The 27,107-nt window shown below is 32.3% G+C and overlaps 1 protein-coding gene across 3 annotated transcripts in view; it reads right to left on the bottom strand.

Moving 5' to 3' along the window:
- Window positions 1-27,107, bottom strand: part of htt (huntingtin) — a 595,026-nt gene that overhangs the window by 321,044 nt on the left and 246,875 nt on the right. For all 3 annotated transcript variants that reach the window (XM_085807902.1, XM_085807903.1, XM_085807904.1), the window contains exons 22-23: window positions 18,308-18,493; window positions 13,342-13,562 (exon numbers count right to left, since the gene is read on the bottom strand). In XM_085807902.1, the coding sequence (XP_085664028.1) occupies window positions 13,342-13,562; window positions 18,308-18,493 (407 nt within the window). The remainder of the gene's footprint in view (window positions 1-13,341; window positions 13,563-18,307; window positions 18,494-27,107) is intronic.

Here is a 27,107-nt window from a genome sequence, read left to right as displayed (position 1 = left end):
CATGTTAGAACTACCGTATATCGGGTTTTTTCATGACCAGTGATTTTTATGGTTATTGATTTAGACCCTTTAATACTCACAGTCTTGTTGTATGGTACATCAAATGTGAGTAGAATTTCATCCATATTTCTGATTTGACCAAGCTCAAAAGAAGTTTTCTTGCATGCATTTATAACAAACCTATGAAATGACAGTATTTTTTCTTCATAATCTGCTGGCATTTTCTGTGCAATAGTTGTTTTTGTGCGCATTGATAAGCCTTGCCTTTTCATGAACCTGTAGCACCAGCCCTCAGACCCTGAAAAGTTCTGATTCCCATGTTTTTCTGCAAATCCTTTGGCCTCATAGATTATCATTTTGTTTGAAGCACGTATCCCAGATTTCCTCTTATCTATCACCCACATTTTTACGGCATTTTCAAGTTCAGGCCACGATGTAGCTGGGCATCGAAGGTTATGTTTTTGTTTTTATTAGAAACTCAATATAGCAGAGAGTGGTTACTTGCATGCATGAGAATAAATAATACACAACATACCTGTTGGGAGTTTGGAACACAAGTAAAGTTTTATTGGAGTGCACAGTTATAGAAGAATAAAAAACAGTGGCGCCATCTATGGGCCAAGAACATATTTAAAGCTAACCTTTTTTACACTCCCACTTTAGGTTTAAATATCATCCTAATTAAATACATTGAGAAATTACATCAGCACACATACATATAATAAAACATTAAATTACATTGGTCTTCATTTTAAACCCATCATTTTTGCACACATTTCATGTTTTGCACTGTTTACATTTTTTGTCAAAAAGTCTGCAATCATATCATTAGTAGTCTTATATTGTATGTCAATGTGCTGAAGTTTCACAGCTTCTCGCATGAAATGATGTTGTATATCAATATGCTTTGACCTACCATGATACACACTATTTTTGCTGAGATTAATAGCACTGTTGTTATCGCAGTATAATAATACTGGCTTTGCAGTAATAATCCCAAGTTCTTTAACAATTTTGTTGAGCCATATGGCTTCTTTAGTAGCTGCAGAAAGAGCCATATATTCGGCTTCTGTTGTACTAGTTGCAATGGTTGGTTGACGCTTACTACACCATGACACTGCACCACCTCCGATGAGGAAAACATATCCAGTGGTTGATCGTCGATCCCCAGCATCACCTCCATAGTTTGAGTCGCTGTAACCAAGGACATCAGCACTATAGTCCTTTGAAAAAGACAATGTAGCATCTGTAGTGGCTCGAAGATACCGCATCATGCGCTTGACAGCATTCCAGTGAACCCTTGCAGGATTATTGGAGAACTGGCTAAGGAAATTCACAGCATAAGTTATATCTGGCCGTGTTGCTTGAGCCGCATAAAGAAGACTCCCAATGGCAGCCTGATAAGGAACAGGTAGCTTTTGTTCCTTACTAGTTGGTATCTGCAGTTTAGATAACACTTGATTTTGGTCTAATGGTGTTTTTACACCACGAGATTCATGCATATTATATTTGCAAAGCATACTCTCTACATACTGAGTTTGACTAAGGCTAATGGACCCTTTAGTTCTATCTCGTTCAATTTTAATTCCTAAGGAATAATTTGCTGGTCCCAAGTCTTTCATTTCAAATTTTTCTTTAAGTTGTTGTTTTACACAATTTTTAAGTTCTATGTTATTACTAAAAATGAGTAAGTCATCAACATAAATAGTAACAATAACAAGATCTTTATTTTCATTTATTTTAATATAGACACAACTATCAAAAGAACTTTGCCTCAGTCCCATTTCTATTAAACCCTTTTCTAACAGTTGGTACCATAGTCTACCACTTTGCTTTAAACCATCTAATGCTTTGTTTAATTTTAGGACCTTTCCCTTTAAGTTTTGCTTGTAAAATTCATTGAAACCATCTGGAATTTTCATATAAATGTCTTCATTTAGAGTTCCCTGTACAAAAGCCATTACAGCATCCATTTGGTCAATTTCCCAATCATATATAGCTGCATAAGCTAATAAAACTCTTAATGTTACGTATCGGACAACTGGTGCAAATGTTTCAGTATAATCTATTCCCTCAATCTGAGAATAGCCCTTAGCAACTAAACGTGTTTTATATCTTTCAATCTTGCCTGCTGAATTACATTTAATTTTGAAAACCCATTTACAATCTACAATGTTCTTATCATAAGGTTTATCTATTATTTCCCATGTTTTGTTTTTAATATGGCCTAATATAGTCTCACATATAGAATCCTTCCAATGGTTTGCATCATTGCCCCTTAATGCTTCATCAATGGTTTTCGGTTCAGAATACACACCATTTGTTGCTGCTGCCAAAGGTTTAACAAAGCACATTCGATCTAAATTTGGCATTGGCATTTCTGGCATCCCGTGTGTGTCAAAGTCCTGATAACTATTTGGGAATCTAAGTTTTCTGTTTCTAGTCAACATAGGTAGCTCATCACCTACACTACTGTTATCATGGCTATCAATTTGAGCAGTATTATGTTCATCGTGATTAGAATTAATACTAGTATTAACTAATTCATGATCAGACTGAGTATTATCATTAACCATCCCTTCCAATTCACCGTTCTGATCATCAGCTATTGCATTCTCAGTATCTGAAAATGTCGTAATCACGTTCCCACTGAATGAGGATTCATCATAGAATTTTGGCATATTACTTGCCTTTTTGTAGTACATTTCATTTTCCAAAAATTGTACATCTCGTGCATTTATTATTTCATAAGTTTTGGGATCTATTAATCGATAGCCTTTTCTATCCTGACAGTACCCAACAAGCATTAATTCCTTTGCTTTTATATCCCACTTTTTACGTTTTTGTTTTGGAATGTGAGCAAATGCACGACATCCAAATACTCTCAAGTATTCTAAATTTGGCTTATCCCCATACCATTTTTCATAAGGGGTCATACCTGCAACTGCAATAGTTGGAGATATATTTTTACAGTGATTTGCAGTTTGCACTGCTTCAGCCCAATAATTTTGATCAAGGTGAGCATCCACCAACATTGATCGTGCTCGCTCTACAAGAGTTCTGTAACTACGTTCAGCTACACCCATTTGCTCTGGTGTAAATGGAATAGATTTTTGATGCTGAATTCCATTTGATGCTAAATAGTTATCCATCTCATTGTTTACATACTCAGTACCATTATCTGAGTGTAAGATTTTGATTGATTTGCCAGTTTGCCTTTCAACAAATGCTTGAAATATTTTGAATTTTTCAAAAACTTCAGATTTATTTTTCAAAAAATAAACAAAAGTCATTCGCGACAAATCATCAATAAAACTAATAAAGTAGCAAGAACCACCAATTGATGTAACATTCATAGGCCCACACAGGTCACTGTGTACTATGCCTAATAACTCTTTTGCACGCTTAGCTTTTCCCTAGGGAAATGGTTGTCTATGCATTTTGCCTTTAATGCATGACACACAATTTAACAATTTTCCATTAAATGTAAAACCTTCGATCATATCTTTTAATCTGGTCATTCCTCCTTCACTTAAATGGCCCACTCTTTTATGTAATAATTCATTTGAAATATTTTTAGCAGTAATTAAAGCCCACTCATTACATAAATCAAGAGAATACAAATTATCTCCCATACCTGTTCCAGTAGCAACTAAATGTTTACCATCATACACAAAACATCTTTCACTTGTAAAAGTACTAACCATTCCAAATACTTTATTTAAATACTTAATGGACAGCAAATTTGCTGTTAACTTTGGAACGTGTAAAACATTACTAAAAGTTACAGACTCCCTTTTTTTATTTCTAGATAAGAGGAAAGTTATTTTACCCTTACCCTCTACTTCTATTACTGAACTTCCTGTTTTTATTTGATGAATACTAGCATCCTGATAATCATCTAATAATTCTGTATGTGGAGTCATGTGGTAAGAAGCTCAAGAATCCATGTACCAAATATTGGGATGTGGATTAGAATTAGCTACACTAATTTCCACTACATAAGCTTCTTCCCCTTTTTTATGTTTTAATCCAACATTAGACTTTTTGTTAAACTTGTTTTCATTATATCTACCCTTTTTGAGAGGTGACTTCTGACAATCGGAGCTTTTGTGGCCAAACAAATTTCATTTAAAACATTTTCCTTTAAAGTAACTTTTGCTTCCGATATTTTTATTAACAAATGCATATTCCTTACTTTCATTGACTAGGGGTTTTGAATCTTCGGCTAACAAGCGATTTTTAACATTGTCAACTGTTATTGCCTCACCACAATTTTTCAAAGCTATTATAAGAGGTTCAAACCTATCAGGTAAATTAGCTAAAATTATTCCTGCAATTAATTCTTCATCAGGTTTAACACCAGTAGATTTTAACTGCTCATAAGATGAAATCGCCCTATGTAAATAGTCAGACATATCCTTACAATCAGTATAACGGGTATTCACTAATGTTTTAATTATTGAAACCTTTCTTGTGATTCCCTTATCCTCATGTGTTTCAGCTAATACTTTCCAAGCTTCCTTTCCACTTGTTAAATCCCTTATATCATTGAAAATAATTTCACTTACCCCTTCAACTATATATGACAAAGCTTTGGTATCCTTTACTGGATCTTCTTTTGTACCCTCTACATAAGCCCATAAATCTAATTTAATAAGATGCATTTTCATGGAAAATTTCCAATCCATGTAATTTTCCCTTCCACTCAATTGTTTATGACTAAATGAACCTTCTCCCCCTGGCATTTTTCCTTTTTTAACTTTAATCAACAAGAGACAAAAAAAATTATAATTTGAGATAAATTCAAATAAATTTTCTATTGAATTAATTTTATTCTCAAAGAAACATTTGCCCAAATAATTAACAGTCAAAAATATTTGTACTAGTTAAGCTTTTGCAACCATGTGCTTTGGCTAACCCTAACATAACCATGTGGTCAATTTTGGTTAAAGTAATTCTAAAAATTTACAAATAGAATTGAATAAACAAACTAACTTAACTAGTTACTAGATTATTTATCCTCATTTCTTAATCTGGCCTGGGCCCATAACCTATTAGAAACTCAATATAGCAGAGAGTGGTTACTTGCATGCATGAGAATAAATAATACACAACATACCTGTTGGGAGTTTGGAACACAAGTAAAGTTTTATTGGAGTGCACAGTTATAGAAGAATAAAAAACAGTGGCGCCATCTATGGCCAAGAACATATTTAAAGCTAACCTTTTTGACAGTTTTTTAGCAGTCTTCAGTTGATCTTCCTGCAGTCGCCAAGTACATATCAATTTTTCGGTAGGTGGTGAACAGAAATGCCTTGCTGCTGCTCTGTTTCCATGTACTTTGGCATAGTTTAACACTCCTAGTTTATACTGAATTGTATAGCTTAATCTCTTGTTTCCTGTAGTCATACTTTCCTGGGTGTTTTTTTAAACAAATAGTTTTAAGTACCGCTACCAACACGTTTATACAGAGTAGCACCGATACCGACACCGACACGTGTGTCGGCTGAATCAAAGAAAGTCTATGTAAAGAAGGAAAAGATCCATAGACGTAACGTGACTGTCGAACCTGTTCGAACTTCAACATCAGCTTCGAGCTTTGCCGCTTTTTGGCGACAGATATTTCATGCATGCGTAAAATAATTATGGCAGATGTAGAAAAAGTTATGTGTGTCTAGACCTTTATCCAGGCTAAAAATAGCATTCAGTATTGAAACTTAACCTGTGTCCTTCACATATAAGACGCAGGTAACTTTTTTGAGACCAAATTTAGGAAAAAAAGTGTGTCTTATATGCCATCAACTACGGTAATTTCTGAGAAAATATATATATTAAGAAAATAAAATTTTATTTCCCTACTTGGTTCAGTGTAAAACAATTTAAAAAGAAGTACAAAATTGGTCTTTTGAACACGTTTCTGTGGTATTTTCTTATGGACATAGATAAACAGATAAGAGGCCAACCCTTGAAGAAGACATTGACCGATTTCACCACCGAAAGATCTTTTTTCTAACACAGGGGGCAGCCACTTTTATCTTTGGTTTCTGCTTTGTAATGTAGTATAACTAAACCCGTTGGCCCAGTTTGCCCGAATAGCTTCCGAGAACCGTTCGTGAAGACTTCGTATTCCCAAAGCAATCAGTCAGACACCAATAAAATTTGTTGTCAATATTTCTACTCCCTCTTTCTTTCTGTGAGTTCTTCAAATCCAGGAAAGGGTAATGCGTGCATTTGGTGCATGTGAGAAAAAAATTTCTATGCTGTTTTTTTGTATTACTTTTATAGTGGAGCATTTCAAAAAAACAGCTTTATATGCAAAGTTTTTCTCTTATGAATGAACTCAGCTGAAAACATGCTTCTATCTCCTGTACATAAAAAAAAAAAAAAAAAAAAAAAAAAAAAAAAGACGCTCTTTTAAGTGAATTAAATTCTTTTTGTGCTCTTATTACATTTTTCTAAATTTTTCGATTCCTAAATTTTTCTGTTCTTTTTTTCTTATAACACACAAGCAATTTTTTAAAATACGAGTGAACCCTAAGCGTTAAGTTTGGTAAGGTCGCAAAAGACTGGCAATTTGAAGGAGTTCAAATCTAGGCAAATGGGTTAATTGCAGGGGAGGTTTCATGGTTTATCCTCATGTGAACGTAATACGAATTCTTTCTCTTTAAACGTCCTTTATGAGACGCGACTCTTTTAGTCATATAATCCTCAAGTGCTGTGAACAATTCTAATATAAATTTTTATGATATAAAATTTTATATATTAATTCTAGCTGCCGCTTTTGTTTACATTATATTTATGAATATAAACCTGAGATTAATATTGAGAATACTATTGACGCAATTGATGTTATGATTAATACTGAAAATAATGATGATGCTAAAAATCAATTTGAACCCCTTTTTATAATAAGGTAACATGCGCCAAAGTTTTCCCGACAAAGATTTTGGTTTATGGTAAAGCACACAGGGGTTACTTACCTAAAAGAAGAGATTTTTGAGGGAAACAGGCTGGTAATTCACAATACACTTATGAAAAACCTCGAAACCTCCCATGCAGCCGCTAGGATTTAACTTGCTCAACTATCTTACCTCTCGTCCGTTACTGGGATTTCTCAACTTATGGAATATGCATTTTAAGTTAGTTATTTACATAACAGAAGAACAAAATAAAATGACAGATTATACATAGTGCATTTTACTGACAAAACGTTCTTCTAAAAAAAAAAAAAAAAAAAAAAAACTATTTTAAAGAATCAGAATGATGCAGTTAACTTAATGGTGGCCGATAAGCAGTGCTGGTACACGTTTTTTCAGAGAAAATCATTTTGCTCGTGTTGTCGTAAAACAAAAAATATTCATAGATTATTTTTTACAGTTGTTAAAATAGTCATGGATTATCTGTTTTAATAAAATATCTTCTTAGAAAATTTTCAAAATGAAATTGGTTTGAATTCACATTACACATGGGGAAAATTATAAAGACACCAAGCCGCTAACCTGTTTGGTTGCCAGCGACAAATCCAAGACAAACATCTGACATCCAGCATTTTTATTCACACAACTGCAGTGCACTTAAATATATGTTTGTATATTATTAGTATTAAAACAATAAAGATATTTACTCTAATAAAAACTGTTGTTTAAGACATTATCTTTGGTTAGAAATTTCATGTGAATAATTAAATCTGCGTTAAAGCAAGACAATTTCTTAGAACTTAATGCTTCAAAAAATTGAATGCTGGGATTCCTAGGAAAGAAATTATCCTAAAAAAATATATGTCACAAAAAATTTTGAATTATATTCTTATAATGACTTTTTAAATAATTAATAATTTGTTATATTTATTAAATATAATGCTTCCATATTTTTTACAAAATGTACAATAACCTTTATTTACAAAAATACCATACTGAACAACTATATTGTAAGCTAATAAATAACAATATTGCATTGTTTCTTATTAACTATGTGTCATTTTTCCTTTTCAGCTTTGTTATAGGGTAATGTTTTTTAATCCTATTTCAGACAAAGTGTACTAGTGTTTCAAGGACAGGAAGGCAAGAATCAACTGAAAATTCATAAAGACTGTTTCGGGTTAAAATTCCCTTTCAGAATAGAATAGTGTATTTAAAAAAAGTGAAATGTAAATTTTAAATTGATATTATCAACGGTTCAGTCCTAAAATAACTCCTAAATGTTTTGTTTATTGCTTTTAAAAACAGATCAGGTGTTTAAAAGGTAATACCGTAATGTTTGTATTAAAAAATCTCGAAATTATTGAAGAAAAAGCGGAAACAAAGGCATTACAGTCAAAAGTCGTTAATCCGGACTCGTCGGGACTTCGGCGATTCCGGATTATCGATTTTTCCGGATTATAGATCATCAGTTTAAATCTGGTAAGATGGCATGCAGAAATTACAAAATTAAAAATATGAAACTGTAATTTATGAAATAAAGAACAATTATGATCTAAAGGGTATCAAAATTTACAAAAAGAAAAAGCTTAATATTTATTTGTTTACTCTATTAAACATTTCTTTCAATGTATGTTGCTTCGTTTTATGTGATAATACTTTCTCTTTAATTCTATTAAACAGATATAATTTCTTGTTTAGTTACAAAGTTCCGCTGTTCCAAGTCCTATAATTGCTGTGTCGAGAATACTGACTAATTTGTCAATCGAAATGTTTTCATTTTCAATAAACTCTGGGTCACTTTCTTCACTATCGTAAGCGAATTATAATGACGAGGAACTTCATTTAAATCATATCAAAGACATAGTACATCGTGATGAAATACTACACTTAGTAAGGAATTATAAGCCAAATAAAATAAAAACATCTGCCCTGAAGATAAGGATAGTGCTGACAGATCAACTTCCAATCCGCGGCGTGAAATTGATAAACAGATTTCGGATTTCGAAACATACTTTGGCTTTGTAGATACAAATTACATATTAGTAAATATATATCGGAAATTCTATTTGACATAATCAAAAGTTCAAGCTTACTTTTATGAAATTGCTCTAACAGTCTGCAAAAAATAATAAGCTGGATCCAATTCGAAGATAACGGAACAACGCAATCTGCAACATTATACCATCCGTTACACATTAAACGCGCATGCGCACAAACATATTCGCAGCCGTAAAAGTCTTACGCGCACTCGTAAACGCCTGTTTACGAGTGCGCGCAGAAACGCATGCGCAGAAAGTTTGTAGCTTTGAAGTCTGGATAATAGATCATTCCGGATTATGGGTGTTCGAATTAACGACTTTTGACTGTATTATTATTTATTTATACCAAGGGCAAGTTTAATTCCTTTGAGATCAAGAAGATATTTAAAAAAATTTTTATGCTGTATCCTGAAATCACTTAATTTTTTGTTTTCATAAATCAGATGAAAAATAAGTCACATTTAAACCCATCCTTTTTCAAAACAGTTATCTACGTATAATAATAAAAATCTTTTTTTCGCCCTTGAAATTAAGATATTCAGTTACCAAATTTTATCTCGCTGATTATTTAACTTTACTTAAAAAAGCATATTTGTATACATTTTTAAGAGTATATTGTTCATTCAAAAAATGAAATCTTTCCAGAAAATAACATCCGTTTTAAAAACTAAGTAAATTTCAGCATTAAATATGCCTGAAAAGTTAAAATTTTTAAATCTCGTTAATATTTAACTAGTGTTTATTTAAAGAGCAAGTTTAAAAGTCACATCAAGTTAAATTGATTAAATTTGGCAGAAATAATAAAACAGATTTTTTCAGAATAATTATACAAATATTATGCTAAATATCTATCTATAAATAAAAGAAATTATTAAAAAAATATTATCTGCATGTAAATGAAGAATACAGAAAAATGTTGAAAGATTTAAAGATTTTAAATTTATGACAAAAACATAGAAAATCAGAAATAATATCAAATGCAATTGAACTATAAATATTGCTTTTCAAATGTTTCAGGAATCTCACAGAAAGAATGAATATTGCACCAGATATTTTTAATATGGATTTTATTAATAGCAGTTTAACCAATCTGCATTGAAATTCATATGATAGTCAATGACCCAGAGATTTAGGTAATTTAGATTAAACATGAATAATAATTAAAAAAAGAGCCCGTAAATTTTAAAACCAAGTTGTTTCAAAATAAGACTCTTTTAGGAAAGAAAACTTTTAAGATAGTATTCGCATGTGTAAAACCTGCAGCATTCGGATGGTCATCATGGAAAAATAGTCTTTTGCAACTTTCTTGACAGCTCTTATTTAGGGGGTACTAATATTTATGGTAATAATCCATCTCACTTACAGTCGGAACCCTTGATCAAGTATTCTGGGAGGGGAAAGAACTAACAATAGCAATAGCCGGCATTTTTCAGAGGTTTAGGGTTATTTTCCCAACATTTTAAGGGAAGCTCTGTCCAAAATTAGTGACATTTTTAAAGGTATTTGTAGAAAATCACTCGACAGGCTAAGGGTTAAAGAAAAGCAGAAAACAAAAATCAATCGAATTATTTCAGCATCAATTTACCTATGCATTAGTCATGCCTCTCCGCAAACAGAAAAAGAGAGAGAAAGAAGAAAAGCACTTTTGCAACTACTCTGAATAGTTATAGGCTCAGACAAGCCTAGTGAATACCTGGCACTGACAAAGGTATCGGTCCAACAATCTGGATATGTTACCTATACATACAATAGATCCCTTAAAACAGCTAGTCCAAGTTGGAGCTGTGAAATGTGCAAATGTGTTAGAATAAATATATAACTGTAATATGATCATGTTGAACATGTAAAGAGTTACATACATCAAGACAGACTCTGCTAGAAACTAGAAAATTAAGTCAATGGTTTATTACAAAAAAGAGAGAGTTGATATAGCAAGATTTGCCGAGAACTTTTCAAAAGAAATTGGCTCAAAATATTAATAATAATAATAAAAAGAACACAGCTAAGAACAAGGAAAGCCATCATACTTCTCAATGATAGTTGCCGAAACTTTCAAGGGTAAACAAACATGTGAACAAAACAGCAGGTGCATAGTATACATCTTGTGATTGAATACAAACCCCTTTAACAGAGCATACAGAGTGTTACCCTTAATATATGCAGCTACAGACTGTCAAATGTAATATACCTGTGAGGTTTGAGGCATTCTATCATCAACACCGATCAAGTACCCCCAACATAAAGTTGCAAGTCATACCATATATCTGTTAGTCCACCACAAATATGTGCTGACAATATTAAACAAATAGGCAGAAGCTTTACATGTATCACACAAAGTAACATTTATATCTGGAATAGAAGAAGCATTTGAGATCTAAAAGAAAACCTGTCCTGCAATTAAAATAGAATAACATTGGCCTGTTTCTTTGAATCCCATTAGTGAATTTGAGTGCTGTTTTACACACCATCTGGAATCCAATGTACAATTAGTGATGATGATGAATTAAATGAATTAATGTCAGTTCATGTTGCCCCCCAGATGTTATAGTGGTTACTGATGCTGACAGCTCTACCAATGGATCTAGGTTCAAATCCCAGAGAAGGTATAGATGTCTGTAAGTGTATAGTGTCTGTGCGTCACAGTGGCACTCAAAATAAATGTCCAGCCAAAAGTCCTCTTGATGGCTGATGGTAAGGGAAAAGATGTGGGAAACTCCTTGACTACCCCCAGGGTGTTCTCTATAAAAACTGGAGTGGAATTAAGCAGTTAACAAGGCCTGACTACATAAAATATACCTCCAGGAATGCACAGGTGCTAACCTTGCTATAACTGTATCCGTCACTTAGTATTCCATTCTACAACTTGTTCAAGAGCCATTATAATTTACTACTAATGATCAATGGTGCTCTATGTTATAACATAACTGATGGTAAAAATTTTTGTTGTCTGACAGGGTAAACAACTCCTCATGCAAAATGCATGGTGGGGCCACATTGTCTTTTGGGAGCTTATGCATAATTTCCATCACTTAAATTTGTATCACAGCATGAGAATTACACACTATTGGCTAACTGTACACCATACTCAAATTTACTACTTGTTAATGGTCAAACATGTGCATGCTTTGTAAGACACTACTCATGCAAGAGTGACTTCAGTATGACACAATGTCACTTGCCAGGAATTTGTCTTATTATAAAATGGCCTTATAAGTCCCAGATACATTAGCATTTGCCATTTTGTAGCTGCAAATATTGTGGTTGCATGCAGCTTTATATGCACTGTTCTAAAGGTAATGGGTAAATGTGAAATGTTTAACTTTGCACAAATTGTTCCATTCATATATTTGATCAAAACTAATGTAATTGTGCAATAAGCTGTCAGTTAATTTTAATAACACACTTTTAGTTTTAACGGTATTGCATAGTTTTAAATCTGTGTAGAAATAACAGCACTAACTTTGCATATTTTTGCTGGATAGAAACTCGCACTTAAAACATTTTTCCTCATTTAATTAGTTAATTTTGGTTTTCCCCAGGATTTGAGTGATGCTTCTTGCAGCAAACGTCATCAAAAGTCTCATACTTTTCCTTACATCCACATTTCTCAATAGTAGATATAACCAATATAGGTTGTTTTGAACTACGTAAAGTTTTACTCATGAGCGCATATACATATATATATTATTTCCTTTCTGAATATATGAGTTTTTGTGTAATAATTTAAGTAACACATATTGCATATGCATTATTATGATTGTTTAATAATCCTCACAAAAATTTATTAGCAGTTTAGAGTGCTTAGATTTAGAAAATATAAAAATGTATAGATTTCTAACAATAATTTAAAATATTATTAGGTACACATTCACATCAACTAACACAATTTTATTAAACCTTAGTTAAGGCATACAAAAGGTCATAAAATGTTGAAATAGAGAATATTTTCTAGAGTAACATGAAAAAGGAAAGGAAAATAAAATGGTGATTAAATAGTGACAAGTTCAGAAAAGTTAGGCGTTAATATACGTATTACTTTCTGAAACTTCTTCCAGTCTTCAAAATATAAGAGAATATCTTTTAATAAAATGCCATCCTTCACTTTTAGAAACTACTACCCTTTTTATGTAAATAATTTGTGATTATAACAAAAAACACACTTTTTTCATATTTTAATTATGAATAATTTGCATCACACACTTCTAAAAAAAGGAAATGATGTAGTTTTAATACATACTAAATTTCTTGAAATTGATTAAATAAGCATATAAAAAGAATGACATGAACTATGATTTAAAATTGTATACATTATTTCTTTAAAAATTATTTGTTTAAATTATACATACATATGTAACAGTTATAATAGGGCAACAAATTACCTGACTAGTTCGTCATTTCCCTCCGATGAGAGACATTTTATCGTTTTATTTTTTAATACATGTGTGAAATCAGTATAAGGGTATGATATTACTGTATGATACAGTCCTGGAACTGTTGAAGAAAGTCGGCTTGAACCATTGCCCTTGCTACACATTCCAGGAACCAACAGTGCCTCCTGGCACAATGCTATCAAATTAGTACCAAACAAACTTTTCAGTAACTAAGAAAACAAAGGAATGAAAAATAATCATTATTTGTCATGATATGATTGACATTAATGATAAAAATATTTATAAAGGTTGGCAGATGTATTATAGCAAATCACACGAATTACATGTATTATAAACTGCACAGTTAGACATATCATGTAAAAATAAAATAAAGATGCAAATAATGAAAAAGTAAATAGTCTGGTTTTAAGTCATCAAACTATGTATTATTTTAATTTGAAAGATTACAGAATGCAAGTGGCAATACCTCTGAAACATTTGTCAGCCCTAAGGATGACAAATTTCCACTTCAATACATTAGTAATGTAACATAATCTAATAGACACAGAAAAGCACAGAGAAGGTAGAGATGCTTCTAATATCAAAACTATTATGTTGCAAATATGACACAAACATACACAATACAAAGTTTTTAGCTACATAACATATTCAAAGAGAACAAACGCATACGGTTCAAAGTTAATTAACAAGTCAAGATTTAAACCTCTACTATAACTTCTTTCAGCAAACCTCATCAGAATGCAAATCTGTCATTTTGTGTGTTTCAGCTGGGAGTTAATATCATCAGTTCCACCTAAGTTATATTCCAGCTTTAGCGTCTTACTAGCCCAAATTGAAAATGCATTAAATATCTTCACTCAGCTTAAATAGCCTATTAAGTGCATAGACTCAAACTATATCTGAATTTAACTTATTGTTTTGTTAATTTAAATACCCATGAGTAGCAGAGATTCATCTACTGCACAACTGGTGGCTTTCTGTTAATTTAACACTTAAACAAAAAGGTTACTTTAAATTTCTTGTGGATATTTCAGACTAAGTAATAACTTGCTTTCAGTTTAACAGGGTCTGCAGAACATTAACAAATGGTTGTAGATACAGCAGAACCCTAAATTTGGCACCTAACTATATCACAAACCATGTCACAAGGCAACACCAATATTAACCTGCCCCACCCCCCAAGACTCCAAGTTCATTTGGCACCAATAACTCTGGTGGAAAGAATTAGCTTCATTGTGGACATTATGCAGGCATCAATGAAACCATCTGGAAGTTCTGGTGTTAAAATTTCAGTTCCAACATTTTTAGAAAGTTTAGAAACACACTTTTTACTATATCCTGCAAGAGAAATACAAAAAAATAAGCTATAGAAACACTGTGCTGCAAGGACAAACATTGGACTTGTTTAACCCCTTCGCGCCGACTGTCACGTCTATGTGCCAGCAACGAACACACTCACCTCCTGGCTGACACGCAGGCATGCCAGAGCATTTTCCCGTTCACTACCGACTGTCACATATTTGTGCCAGTGTCCTGGAATGCTGTAAAAACTATAATTTCTGCCACAAGATGGCACTGTATGTCCGTATGGTTTCAGATACATGTACATTAGACCTTCTACTTGAAATGAGAGAAGCATGACTCACATACATCTCTTTTTGATTATATAAACAAAAGGGGAAATAAATGTTTCCGAATGGCGTGTTTTATGACGTCTCTTTAAATCGCACTTTATTTGCACGTGGTAGTTGTTTATTTAAGTAGAGAAGTTTTATTTGCGCTAAAGCGTTGGGTATTTCGGTTTGCAGTTCAGTTTTTAGAAAATAATTAGATCTTGTTAGACGTGAATTCTTTCTGTTTTTACTGTTGCAATGTCGAAGCGTCGAAAAGGTTTAACAGAGCATGAAATAGCAGAAATGACGCAAAATATTTCAGATATTGATTCTGAAATTCAGATATTCTGATATTGATTCTGAAAGATTAACTGAAAGACATTTTCCAAAACTTTGTTCAGAAGAGACTGATAAGAAAATGAGACGACGATGCTTCGTTTGTTCACATTCCTGGAAAAATCCTCCAAAACGGCAAATGAGTTATTATGAGTGCAAGGAATGTAACGTAGGACTGTGTGTAGATCCCTGTTTTCAAATTTTTCATATGAAAAGAGAATTTTAAGTAATATATTTACTTTTCAGATGTATAATGTTAAAAGTCATAAAATGGTGAGTAATGAAAATAAAATGTGTAAAATATGCATTTAAACAAGAAATAAGGTAATTAAAGTATATAGTATAAAAATATCTATAAAGCATAAGCCATTTAAATACTCTATAGAGCATTATTAACTCTATAGAGCATTGCGTTCATACTTCAGAAATTTCACGGATTTAGGCTTAGTAGCAAAAAAGCCCCCGGCCCTGGACAAACGCTCACGTAAGACACTGCCGGCCTCCGCGATAAGCGCGCGTTTGCGCTACCCGGCTCGAAGGGGTTAAAGATATTAAAAAATATTAACTAGGTGAACCAGGGCGTGAGACTTATTGTTGGATGTATATTTAATATTTGCATTTCTTTTTTTCTTTATTTATTTTCTCACTGCTTAATTTTATGTTATGATTTTAAAATAATCTTGTTACTGGCAATATGCTTTATTTTACCATTAAGTTTGTGCGAATGGCAACAGTTGTTCATGTTTATGTTTCAGTAGAATAGCGTTGTTAGCCGCACTGCGCTGCAGGCAATTTTTATCTTAAATATTTCATGTTTTAGAATATCAATAAAGTTTATTATACAAAGATGATGCTTTTTAGTTCAAGGCAACTAATTATAAATACTTAAAACTGCATATTTGAGAGTATCCCTAGTGGTTAAAGATGGAGACTAAGTTAGAATTTGAACTTTATGGTAAATACCGGACTAAGGCAGATGAGTTATATGATTTTGTTCTAACAAAAGTACAAATGAAGTTGTTATATGGCAAAGAAAATCCTGTGCGAAAGTTATTGATTTAATATTACCTAGATTGTAGCCACATATCGAAAATTTTCTGGGATTAAGAAACCTTGTATGCTAGAACAGGTTTCAGAGTTTGCAGTGAAATTTAAAAATTGTCTCAGTAAATATGTGTACGTGGAAATACAGAAGCCCGTACTCATAAGAAGTAGCAAATTTGACAGAAGGAGACATGTTGGTACTTGGCAAAATATTTTTTCTGCTAACAGCAATCATTGAGATAAATCTCAAAAAAGGAAAGTGAGTGATGACAAGCAGAAATCTTTAAATTAGGTAGGGATGGTGTAAGTCAGAGATGTCAAACATGCCAGATGAAAGAAAAAGCCTTTCACATCCAATTAAATGTGGTATTAATAAAAAAAAAACTTATCTCTCCTGAATATCCAAAGCCTTTTGAATAAAATTCCTTCAGCCACATTATTGGTCATGAGCACAAAAAACATTTTGGTTGAAACATTTTAGAAAATATAGACCATTCGAGCCAATGCAGTACCAATGCATGAATTCCATTGCAAGATAAAAGGTCAATACAGTGCCAGAAAAACATTATGAATGCCTACAGCAAGTGATTTTGAATGTGAAAGGTTAGCCCACCAGCAGCCAAGTGGCAAAAACCACTAAACCGTGGTTGTTCAGCCCGAAGTTTGAGTTTCAACAAATGGGCTGGCTGCAGAAGCATTTCCATGGTTTTCCTCATGTGTATCCTGGGTATGTGTCAGATGAGGCAAATGTCAATAATGGAGATCAAATGGAGTCAATAATGGAGTTTAAAATGACATTAGTAGAATATGAATTTAAATAAGATTTTTAAGAGTTTGCTCATGCTTTTAGATGGTACATTTTAACACTTCACCCAATGCCATTAAGATCTTCGTTTTTGAATTATTTAAATTCTTGTGGGGGAAACTGTAAGGTTTCATACTAATTAACCAACTATGATTGAACTTTTCCATACCTTTTTCTTTTCATACTCCTCACCAGGATGCAAATTAGTTGTTTTGTGTATTTAAGCTGACAGCTTCTGGCAGCCACAACTTGCTGCTATTTAATATTGCCATCTCTGTCTATGTTTTATTCCTGCTTTAGCATTTTCCTAGCCAACATTTAAAATGCATGCCATTAAATATCTTGAGCCAGTTTAAGTTATCTGTTAAGTGTGCAGTCTCATACTAAGTTAAATACATTTGAATTTAACTTTCTATTTGCATAAGTAGCAAAAGTTCATCTGTTGCACTAGCTGTGCTTTTCTGTTTATTTAAGATTTAAACAAAAAGGTACTAATTTTAACCTTCTTCAGATTTTGTGGTTTGATTCTGACTAAGTAATAACTTTTTTCCAGTCTAGCAGAATATACAGGACACAGTCAGGACCTGTAGATTACAAAAGCTTCTGGATACAGTACAACTTAACAAACACAAGTGTGACTTACACATGCAGATGTTCGTGGAAGTGAATGTTAAGTAAGGATAGATTGAAAATATTCAGATACACAGCAATAAGTCTTATAATTATGCAAAACATTCCACTAAGAATTAGGAGACATTAAACAAGAATTATGAAACAATCAAACATGCAACTCATTAATATAAAACTAAATTTTTTTTATAAATATCAGCATTATTTTATACAGGTTTTTAAATCTCTCTCATTCCCACAGTTTTAAGTTATTTTATAAGATGTTGTAAATAACATATTTCTTAATAAACTAACAAAAGATTTGATTATATTAAATAACAAAAATCAGTCTACAAATACAATATGATCCTTATGTTTGACATGTAAAGAATACTGATGTGACATAACAGTACATAACAGAAAAAGACTTGTTCATTTAAATTTCCACAAAAATTCTAAGCCTTTCTTTAAGTGTTTATGACCTTTTAAATAATTTGTAAATGACATATAAATAATAACAATTCAAAGTAAGAAAACAGAAACTCACCTGCCTTACACACTGAACAGATGAGCAAGATTCTATTACCATTAACGATTTCAAGTAACAAAGTATTTCTTCTGCACTTTTCCCCATTTCATGTGACTCAGATACTTCTAAAATTTGAGACATAACATCTAAGGTGCACTTTAAAAGATGGCAGAATTTTTCGCTGCTTTGAAAATCCATAGATATCTAAAATAATAAATATCAATTCAGTAACACGCTAGTATACTAGTATCTGAAATAGAATGCAAAACCATATTAAAATTACAAGCAGGTTGTGTATGAAAAATATTCATATTACTTCTGAAAATTTATATATTTAGATGCAGTTACTTTTGCTCTTGTACACCTAGAAGAACAGCTCAACACTCACCCACTTCAGTATGTAGTGTATTAAACTGCTTTAATGAATAGCTATGATGCTCAGTAAATTTCAATAAAACATAAAAAATTTACTTAACTTTTGATACTTATAATTGCACAACGTATTACAGTATATTATTTAACACAGCTTGTTAAAAATCAGGGATAGTTTGATATTTTGCAAGAAAAAGCTAATATAATCAGGGATAATTTGATATTTTGCAATACAAAGCTAAAGCTAAATGTCCTCCAAGCAGGACAAATAAGTTATTGAAATCTCATTATCTCTAAAAAAACCTTTGAGGTAATCACACCTACAGAATAAAAAAAAAGTGGTTCAATGTATTGGCTTCAATGGGTATGATTTTATATATTCAACATGATTTTATATATTCATTTTATATCATGAATATAAATATTTGCAGATGAAGAAGCATGAAACTGCTATTTATTCTTCCTCTATTCCAAACCACATACAGTTATGCATGGAAAGTAGAAATACAAAAGAATAAGTTAAAACTGTCATTCATTAAAAATTTACTGATTACTTATGAAATTTAAAATTACACAAGATATGATGATAAAAGGATATTAAGTTTACCAAAAAAGCTCTTCATTTTGAGAAAGACAGAAATAGATTTCTAGACAGTCAAAATTTTCTGCTCCGGTTGCCAGACACACACAAGTTAAACAAATAAAACAACATAAGTAATAAAACAGCCAACAAATTTATGGACATCTATTAGACAAGAACGAATGGATCAAAATATTATACTGTATGGTTTTGAAACATGTAAGAGAAAACTGACTTAAACGTAAAATAATTAACTAAAGTTAGTAGTGAGTGTAACAGGCTTAACAGATACACATCTCTAATTGGGTTTTGGAATAATTTCAATGGAACTAAAGTTAAGAATTTGGGTTAAGGGCCAAATAAAATTACCTTCTGAAGATTTATTTATTTTTGCTTCTATACCATAGGTTTCATGTTTTTTTATGAGAAATTTTAAAATTTCACTAGTCTGGCTGACGTATGTTAGACCACACTACACTGACAAGGAATGTTATAGCTCTTAGAGATAAAATCTAAAGTACTGTCTTTAGAATTTGTGGATAATTTCAGTGATACTATATCTATCTGAAATAGTTTTTGAATTTATAGATAATATCAGCAATATCATATTTAATAAATCCGAAAAATGAATAGCAGCAAGTTTTTTTTGTTCAGATCTTCAGCAACGGAATGTTACAATCACATGTTTTTATCTAATTTTTAAAAAAACATCAGATAAAAACAGTTCAGAAATTATTAAGGGAAACAAATCTTAAGAGAAAAAATATTTAAAAGTAAAGGTCAGGAGGTCAGATAATATCTATTAGTATGGTGAGTGAATTCCATATACTGCAGAGAGTAACCTAAGAAATGCTTTTAATAAATAGCAATGCTGAAATTAAATTTAGTGGTGAAACAAGGATATCGATAAAAGGAAGAGATTCAGTTTCTAGTGTGAACTGAAAGGCAGGATCAACATAATTTCATAATAGATAAAATATTAGTTATATCACATATTTTACCATTAAAAGAAGGTCAAAAGATGTTGTCAGCATAACAAATACAAAATGTAAAAAATAATTTGCAAATAATTCACTCACCTTCCAATCATGTAATAGTAACGGTTTTAAAAAATTAAATGGTCATATTCTGAGAAATTATTACTTTCTATGAGAGATTAATTACTTGATTTCAGTATGGAAGAAACAGAACTTTTTTAATTCCTGGTTTATTACATTGTAGCACTCGTTTAAATGGAGGCATCCTGAATTATATGATGATTATCAGCCATTGACCGATTCTTATACTGTTTGCGCCCAATTTCAAACTCTGAATAAAGCATTTATTTTTGCTTACAACGTGCTTTTGCAAGTACTGGTGGACTGGTGGCAAGTACTGGTTGAATGCCTTCTCTAAAGGTAGGAAAAGGGGGATAACTAAATTTGATGCTCAGAGTACTCTCAGTCAAAATTTAATTGGATATCAGGAAGATACCCCTAATGTATTCTCCTTAAATTAAAGTAATTCAAATCCACTTTCAACTGGAACAAAAGCGATTTACAACCAAAGGAAAAAAGGGTTAAACTCTGGGTCATGAAAACTAAAACTGAGTTCTTAGGAAAGTTTACTGTCAAATACAATTGAGTTTTTAAAATTAATTTTAGAAAGTAATTAAAAAAACTATAATTAGCTGAAAGGGTATGAAGTAACTTCTAAGCTGCAAACAATGGGGTAAAATGGAATGCTAGTTCTGAAAGGCATAAAATCAAGCACAGTTAAAATAACCATTTTGCAAACTACGGGACAGAAACTAACAGAACTATATTAAGTCTAGTAAATTTTAGTAACAAGTGAAATTAAATAATATTTTTTAATTGAGGCAAATGAATATGGATGATTTTACAGGGTTTTTAACTTTACAGAAATCAGATACTGAAATAGCTTTATGGAAAAAAGTAGTAATACCTTCATTAAACCCTACATGATAAAGCATAACTTTCACATAAGCATTAATTTTTTCACTTTTTATTTGCTTTCTTATACTGCAGCTTTAAGACTCACTGTGACCTTCAGGTAATGGCATCAGATCTGTCATGCCACACTGCTTTGCTCAGCACATTTTTGTTCACTAGAAGGTTTATTTTGGTTGCGTTCTTTAATTACAGCAAAGTGCTTAAGGGCTATCTGTCTAAGGATAGGGATGCCTTTGCAGAGGACTTTCTCAGAGAAATTGTCTCGTACGAACATTACACATGGACAAATCCACGAAAATGCCCATGCAGCCAGCCCAGGATTTAAACCAAGGAACGGACTACTTGTGTTAAGTGACTATACCACTTGGCCACTGATGGCCCATTTACTAGATGAGAGCTGTATATGAACACAGATTAGAATGTTTTTGATTGCTATAAAAATTTGGTCTGCAGATGGTTATGGTCATCACGATTCCAACTGTTCAAATTTACTGTTCATAATGGTGATTTTGTCACTATAATGAGTTTTGAAGATATTGATACCTGTATTACAGTAAATTTCATGCAATGTCTTCTCTTTGATTAGGGTTACATATGAAAAAATTAATAAATTGAAATTAAAATTAAGAGTGATTATATAAAATGTATCTTTCTATACTTTTTAAATTTAATGCTTTTTCTAACAGTAGCAATAATTTTAAGAAGAAAAGGTGTGTGAAATTGAAAAACTCAGATTACATTTGAGCACATTCTTCTGAACTCGTGAGAAAAAATTATCAGAAATATTAAACACAAGATTAACATTTACTGCCGGAATACTGTTAGAAGGACAGGTTCTAGATGACTGCGAAATGTAATTTTAATATTTCATATCCCAGTGCAGAACTTTCTTTAATGGCATTGACAAACAATAGGGATTATAAATCAAAATGTTATGTTCAGTGGAAGTAAATTAAGCCAGGATTACTAACTTTCAAATGAAGATGCTACAATTTACATTCAGTCCTTGAAAAACTACTGTGTTTGTTCTAAAAAACATTATGAGGAAGTGACAATATGAACTTTAGACATACAAACAGCATATTTAAATTACATATAACATAAATAAAATTACGAATGACACTTTTTTCATTTGCATTTAAGCAGGCATTTGGGAAGTTTGAGAAATGACTTATGATTAATGTGTGATGTATGAAAAAGTTAACTTTGTGATAACATTGTAAATAAGATGAAGAGAAATAATATGTTAAATAATTCATAAAAATAAAAAAATTAAAAGAAAAGTGGAATTCAAGCTTAAAACTTGCAAACTATTCAAAAAGAAAAAAAAATCTCCTGAATTTTAAAAGCTTCCCCCAACCCCAAATTTTACTAACACAAAGAATATTCTCACTTTAAAATTTACCAGAATAATCTTATCTCCCATTTCTCCTTCTAGCTCCATATCTAATGTTCTTCTTCCCCATTAAAGAAAACTATTTTTCAATCTTTAGAAATCATATAAACTCATTTTATCCAATTGCCCTATTTAAAGAACAACTGAAAAATAGAATGTGGAAATCAATACTTGTCTGGCACGAATATTTTGTGAGGGTATGTATAAGCTTCTGCAAGTTACGTGTCACTCGCTCCTCCTCCAACTGGAAACTTTGTTTATTCCTTGCATTACAGGGCATGGTTTGTATTTTCTCTCTGCAGTCGTAGGATTATTTTTCAGTGTACTTAGGATGCTTGGCCGGACGATTTTTATGTGATAGTACTTTTTCGCTATCATCCTGGCAGTTAATTATAACTTTATTGTTATTAGGTAAGTTTTAAAGTACTATTTTTTAACTGGCCTCTAAATAGGACATTGGGACAATAAGCATACAAGTGATGTATTATTTCTTCCCTTATACTTAAGAGGGGAGAAAAAACTCAAACATAGTGCTTTACCCTGTAGAGACATTAGGATTTTTTTGAAAAGCAGGAAAAATGAAAAATTAGCAACGCCTTCACCGGGAATCGAACTGCGGACCTCTGGAATATGCGCCCAACGTGCAGACCACCACACCAAGAAGGCGGAAGAAATACCTTATATACTTTCCCTTTTAAAGGGTGACTGGGGTTTTTTAGGGGATCCAACCGCCAAATCCTGGGTGTCGGAATCATCATCCACAACCCTTTTAGTTCGGATGCCACTGAAGAGACGTTAGGATTGTTTGAAAGCAAGAGACTTGAAAAATGAGCAAACACCGTCACCAGGAATCGAACCGCAGACCTCTGGAATATGCACACAGCGTGCAGACCACCACACCACAAAGGCATGCCAAGCAGGTGGGAGAAATACCTTATAACCCCTGCTCAGTTAATCAATACAAAGTTTTCTGAATTTAAAGGAAGCACTGAAATTATGTAGTTTAGATTCAGATGAGAGAGATGTTAAAATTGCTGTGCTACCACCAGATGCCAGTGAACTAATTGACAAAGATGAAGGTAATGACAATGAAGTAAATACTAGAGATTATTGTGAATGATGTTCCTGAGTCTTTTGAGCTTGGAACTTGAGACAGTTTCCAGACTGAACAGTCCAAAAACTCTAGCGTTTTGACAACAAAGTACAGAAAAAATGTTAAAAGACATCTATCATCTTGGATGAAGATTAAATCATTGCAATAAACAAAATGTGCAATACAGGCTGAATCAACTGCAAGTGACTTCAAACAGATGGAAACAACATTGAAAGATAAAATTCCATCACAATTTTCTAAGCAATTTTAATTCCAATGAAGTTTACAATCTCGCAATATAAGAAGATGTGCAATATGCAACAGATGTAAAAAACGAACACAATTTCTTGACCACCAGTAATGAAATACATGTTTTTGTAGGAATTTTGCTTCTAACTGGTTATCATTCAAATACCTAACATGACTACTGGTCAGATGTTGAAGACCTTGGCACAACCCTGGTGAAAAATATGAAGTCACGAAACCGCTTACAAAAGTTGAAATCTAATTTACATTTCGTGGACAATGGAACTGTAAGTCAGCATCCTCAAGATCGATCTTTTAAAGTAAAACCTTCATTTGCGATACTCAATAATAATTTTATGAAGTTCGGACACTTCTCAGCAAATCTAAACATTAAAGAAATGATTATTGTGTACTATGGTAGGAATAGTCAAACAGTTTATCCGAAGCAAGCCAATACATTTTGCATATAAACTTTGGGCTCTCTGTGAAAGCGACAGATATTGTTACAATTTTTCTCTCCACTGCAGTAAAGAATATGTTGCAAGAGATGATATTACTTTTGGTGCCTGGATTGTGATGAAACTGACAGAAAATCTTGTGAATCTTTCAAGCTACACTTTATATTTTGATAATTTTTTTTACCACAATTGATCATTTGAAAAGTCTTGGTGAAAAGGCTTTTTGAGCCACAGAAAAAATACGAGAAAATAGGATAAACCATGAGTGCCCTTTCGAAAAACTTAAGTCTACGAAGATAAAAGAAATTTTTTTTGCCGCACGATTTTGTATTCAACAAGAACTCTGAGATTTGCGTAGCCCGAGAGAATGACAGTAGTACTGTCACTGCTGCTACAAATTTCAGCACTTTAGAACTATTCATTGATGTGAAGAGGCAAGTAACAGGACACAAAGATAATCTTAACTTGAAAATATCTAATTTGATAAATTCTTATAACAAACATATGGGTGGTGCAGATCACTGCTTGGCTGGACTGAATGCAATTAAAATTCATGGAAAAAGTGGTACTGGCCTCTTTTTATTCGTGGCAGTGACAAATGCATGGATACTCCACAAAGCTGTCAACATAAGTGATGCCCTAAACTTGAAGGAGTTCTGAAGAGCTACAACAACAGTTTATCTCAAATAGACTGATCAGAACAAGAGGTAGACTCAGGATCTTTTCAAAATCTTCTAGTGCAAAAGAAGACATCTGTAAAGATAGTGTTGGCCATTTTCTAACAACGAGAGAAAAATAGTATCATTGTTAAAGATAAAGCTGCAAAGAAAAAATCAAAACACAATGTGGGAAATGCAACAAACACTTTGCCAGGCTTGCTTTGGGCCTTTTCACCAAGATCAGACTCAGATTCAACTGAAAACTGAAATCTCATGTAAATACAAAAGCATTGTTAAGACAAGTAACAAAAAAACAGACAATCAAATATGCAGCTAAATTAGGAGAACGTGATATATATTTGATTGTATAAGTGATTACATCTCAGAAAATTTGACACACTGTTGTATACACAAATCAGTTAAAACATTAAAAATCATTCCTATACTGTGCACAGGATGCCAAGATAGATAGGATCTGTGGTAAGAGTATTTTTGCTTCTTCCAAATGAGGCTCGAAAATATATGGCTTTTCAGTAAAAACCATATACAGTCAAAAGTCGTTAATCCGGACTCGTCGGGACTTCGGCGATTCCGGATTATCGATTTTTCCAGATTATAGATCATCAGTTTAAATCTGGTAAGATGGCATGCAGAAATTACAAAATTAAAAATATGAAACTGTAATTTATGAAATAAAGAACAATTATGATCTAAAGGGTATCAAAATTTACAAAAAAAAAAAAAAAAGCTTAATATTTATTTGTTTACTTTATTAAACATTTCTTCAATGTAAGTTGTTTAAGTTGCTTCGTTTTTTATGTGATAATACATTCGCTTTAATTCTTTAAACAGACATAATTTATTGTTCAGTTACAAAGTTCCGCTGTTCAAGTCCTATAATTGCTGTGTCGAGAATACCGACTAATTTGTCAATTGAAATTTTTTCGTTTTCAATAACCTCTGTGTCACTTTCTTCACTATCGGAAGCAAATTATAATGATGAGGAATTTTATTTAAATCATATCAAAGACGGAGTACATCAAGATGAAATACTGCATTTAGTAAGGAATTATAAGCCAAATAAAATAAAAACACCTGCTCTGAAGATAAGGATACGACGTCCCCCCCCCCCCCGCCCGCCGCAGAGCAGCGTGAAATTGATAAACGGATTTCAGAATGGTTAGAGAAAGGATATGCCTTTATCCATTTTTTGAAGTAATTCCACTTTTTGTTTGATGGACATTGAAACATACTTTCGCTTTGTAGATCCTTTGGGAGCTCCAGCATCAGAAATTCTATTTGACATAATCAAAAGTTCAAGCTTACTTTTATAAAATTGCTCTAACAGTCTGCAAAAAATAATAAGCCGGATCCAATTCGAAGATTAAGGAACAACGCGATCTGCAACATTAACTGAAATAGATAATTAAATAATTTTAGCTGAGCTTATACCGTCCGTTATACATTAAACGTGCACTTGTAAACGTATTTTATTCTCAGCCGTAAAGGCCTTATGCGTATGCGTCAACGCGCCGCATGCGCAGAAAGTTTGAAGCTTTGAGGTCCGGATTATAATCATTCCGGATTATGGGTGTCCGAATTAATGACTTTTGACTGTATTTAACCAGTGAAACAATAATACCTATGAATTTAAAATTTCAATGGTCTTTCTTTCTCAGTGTTGGAATTTCAAGGTTTTGAGCAGTGTCAGCCAACTAACAGCAGACATACAAAGATAAGAGTCGAGTGGTAAAATTTATATAAAAACTGCTCACTCTCCAAAGCATAGCAAAACTTGTACATGGTTCAAAAAGTTAACGAAAAAAAAAACATGGCCATTCATTTAAGAGGTTTATATATATCCATTTCATAAGAAGAATAGTGAAATCTAAGATTGATTTAAACAAAATTCCAAATGGTAAAATAAAACAACTTCCTAAAATAGTTCAGTAATGTAAAATTTATGTTGCATTGTAATGTAAGCTGTCTTTTCTTAAAAATAAATAAAATTTCTGGAAGTTCTTATTTGGGAAAAGAAATATTACAAAATATTACAGATAAT

The sequence above is a fragment of the Stegodyphus dumicola genome, chromosome X1, assembly GCF_044657685.1.
Source record: "Stegodyphus dumicola isolate Sdum_Otavi_A_Nest chromosome X1, ASM4465768v1".
NCBI lineage: Eukaryota > Metazoa > Arthropoda > Arachnida > Araneae > Eresidae > Stegodyphus > Stegodyphus dumicola.
Note: the sequence above shows the minus strand (reverse complement) of the source record. Positions and strands in the feature narration are given on the sequence as shown.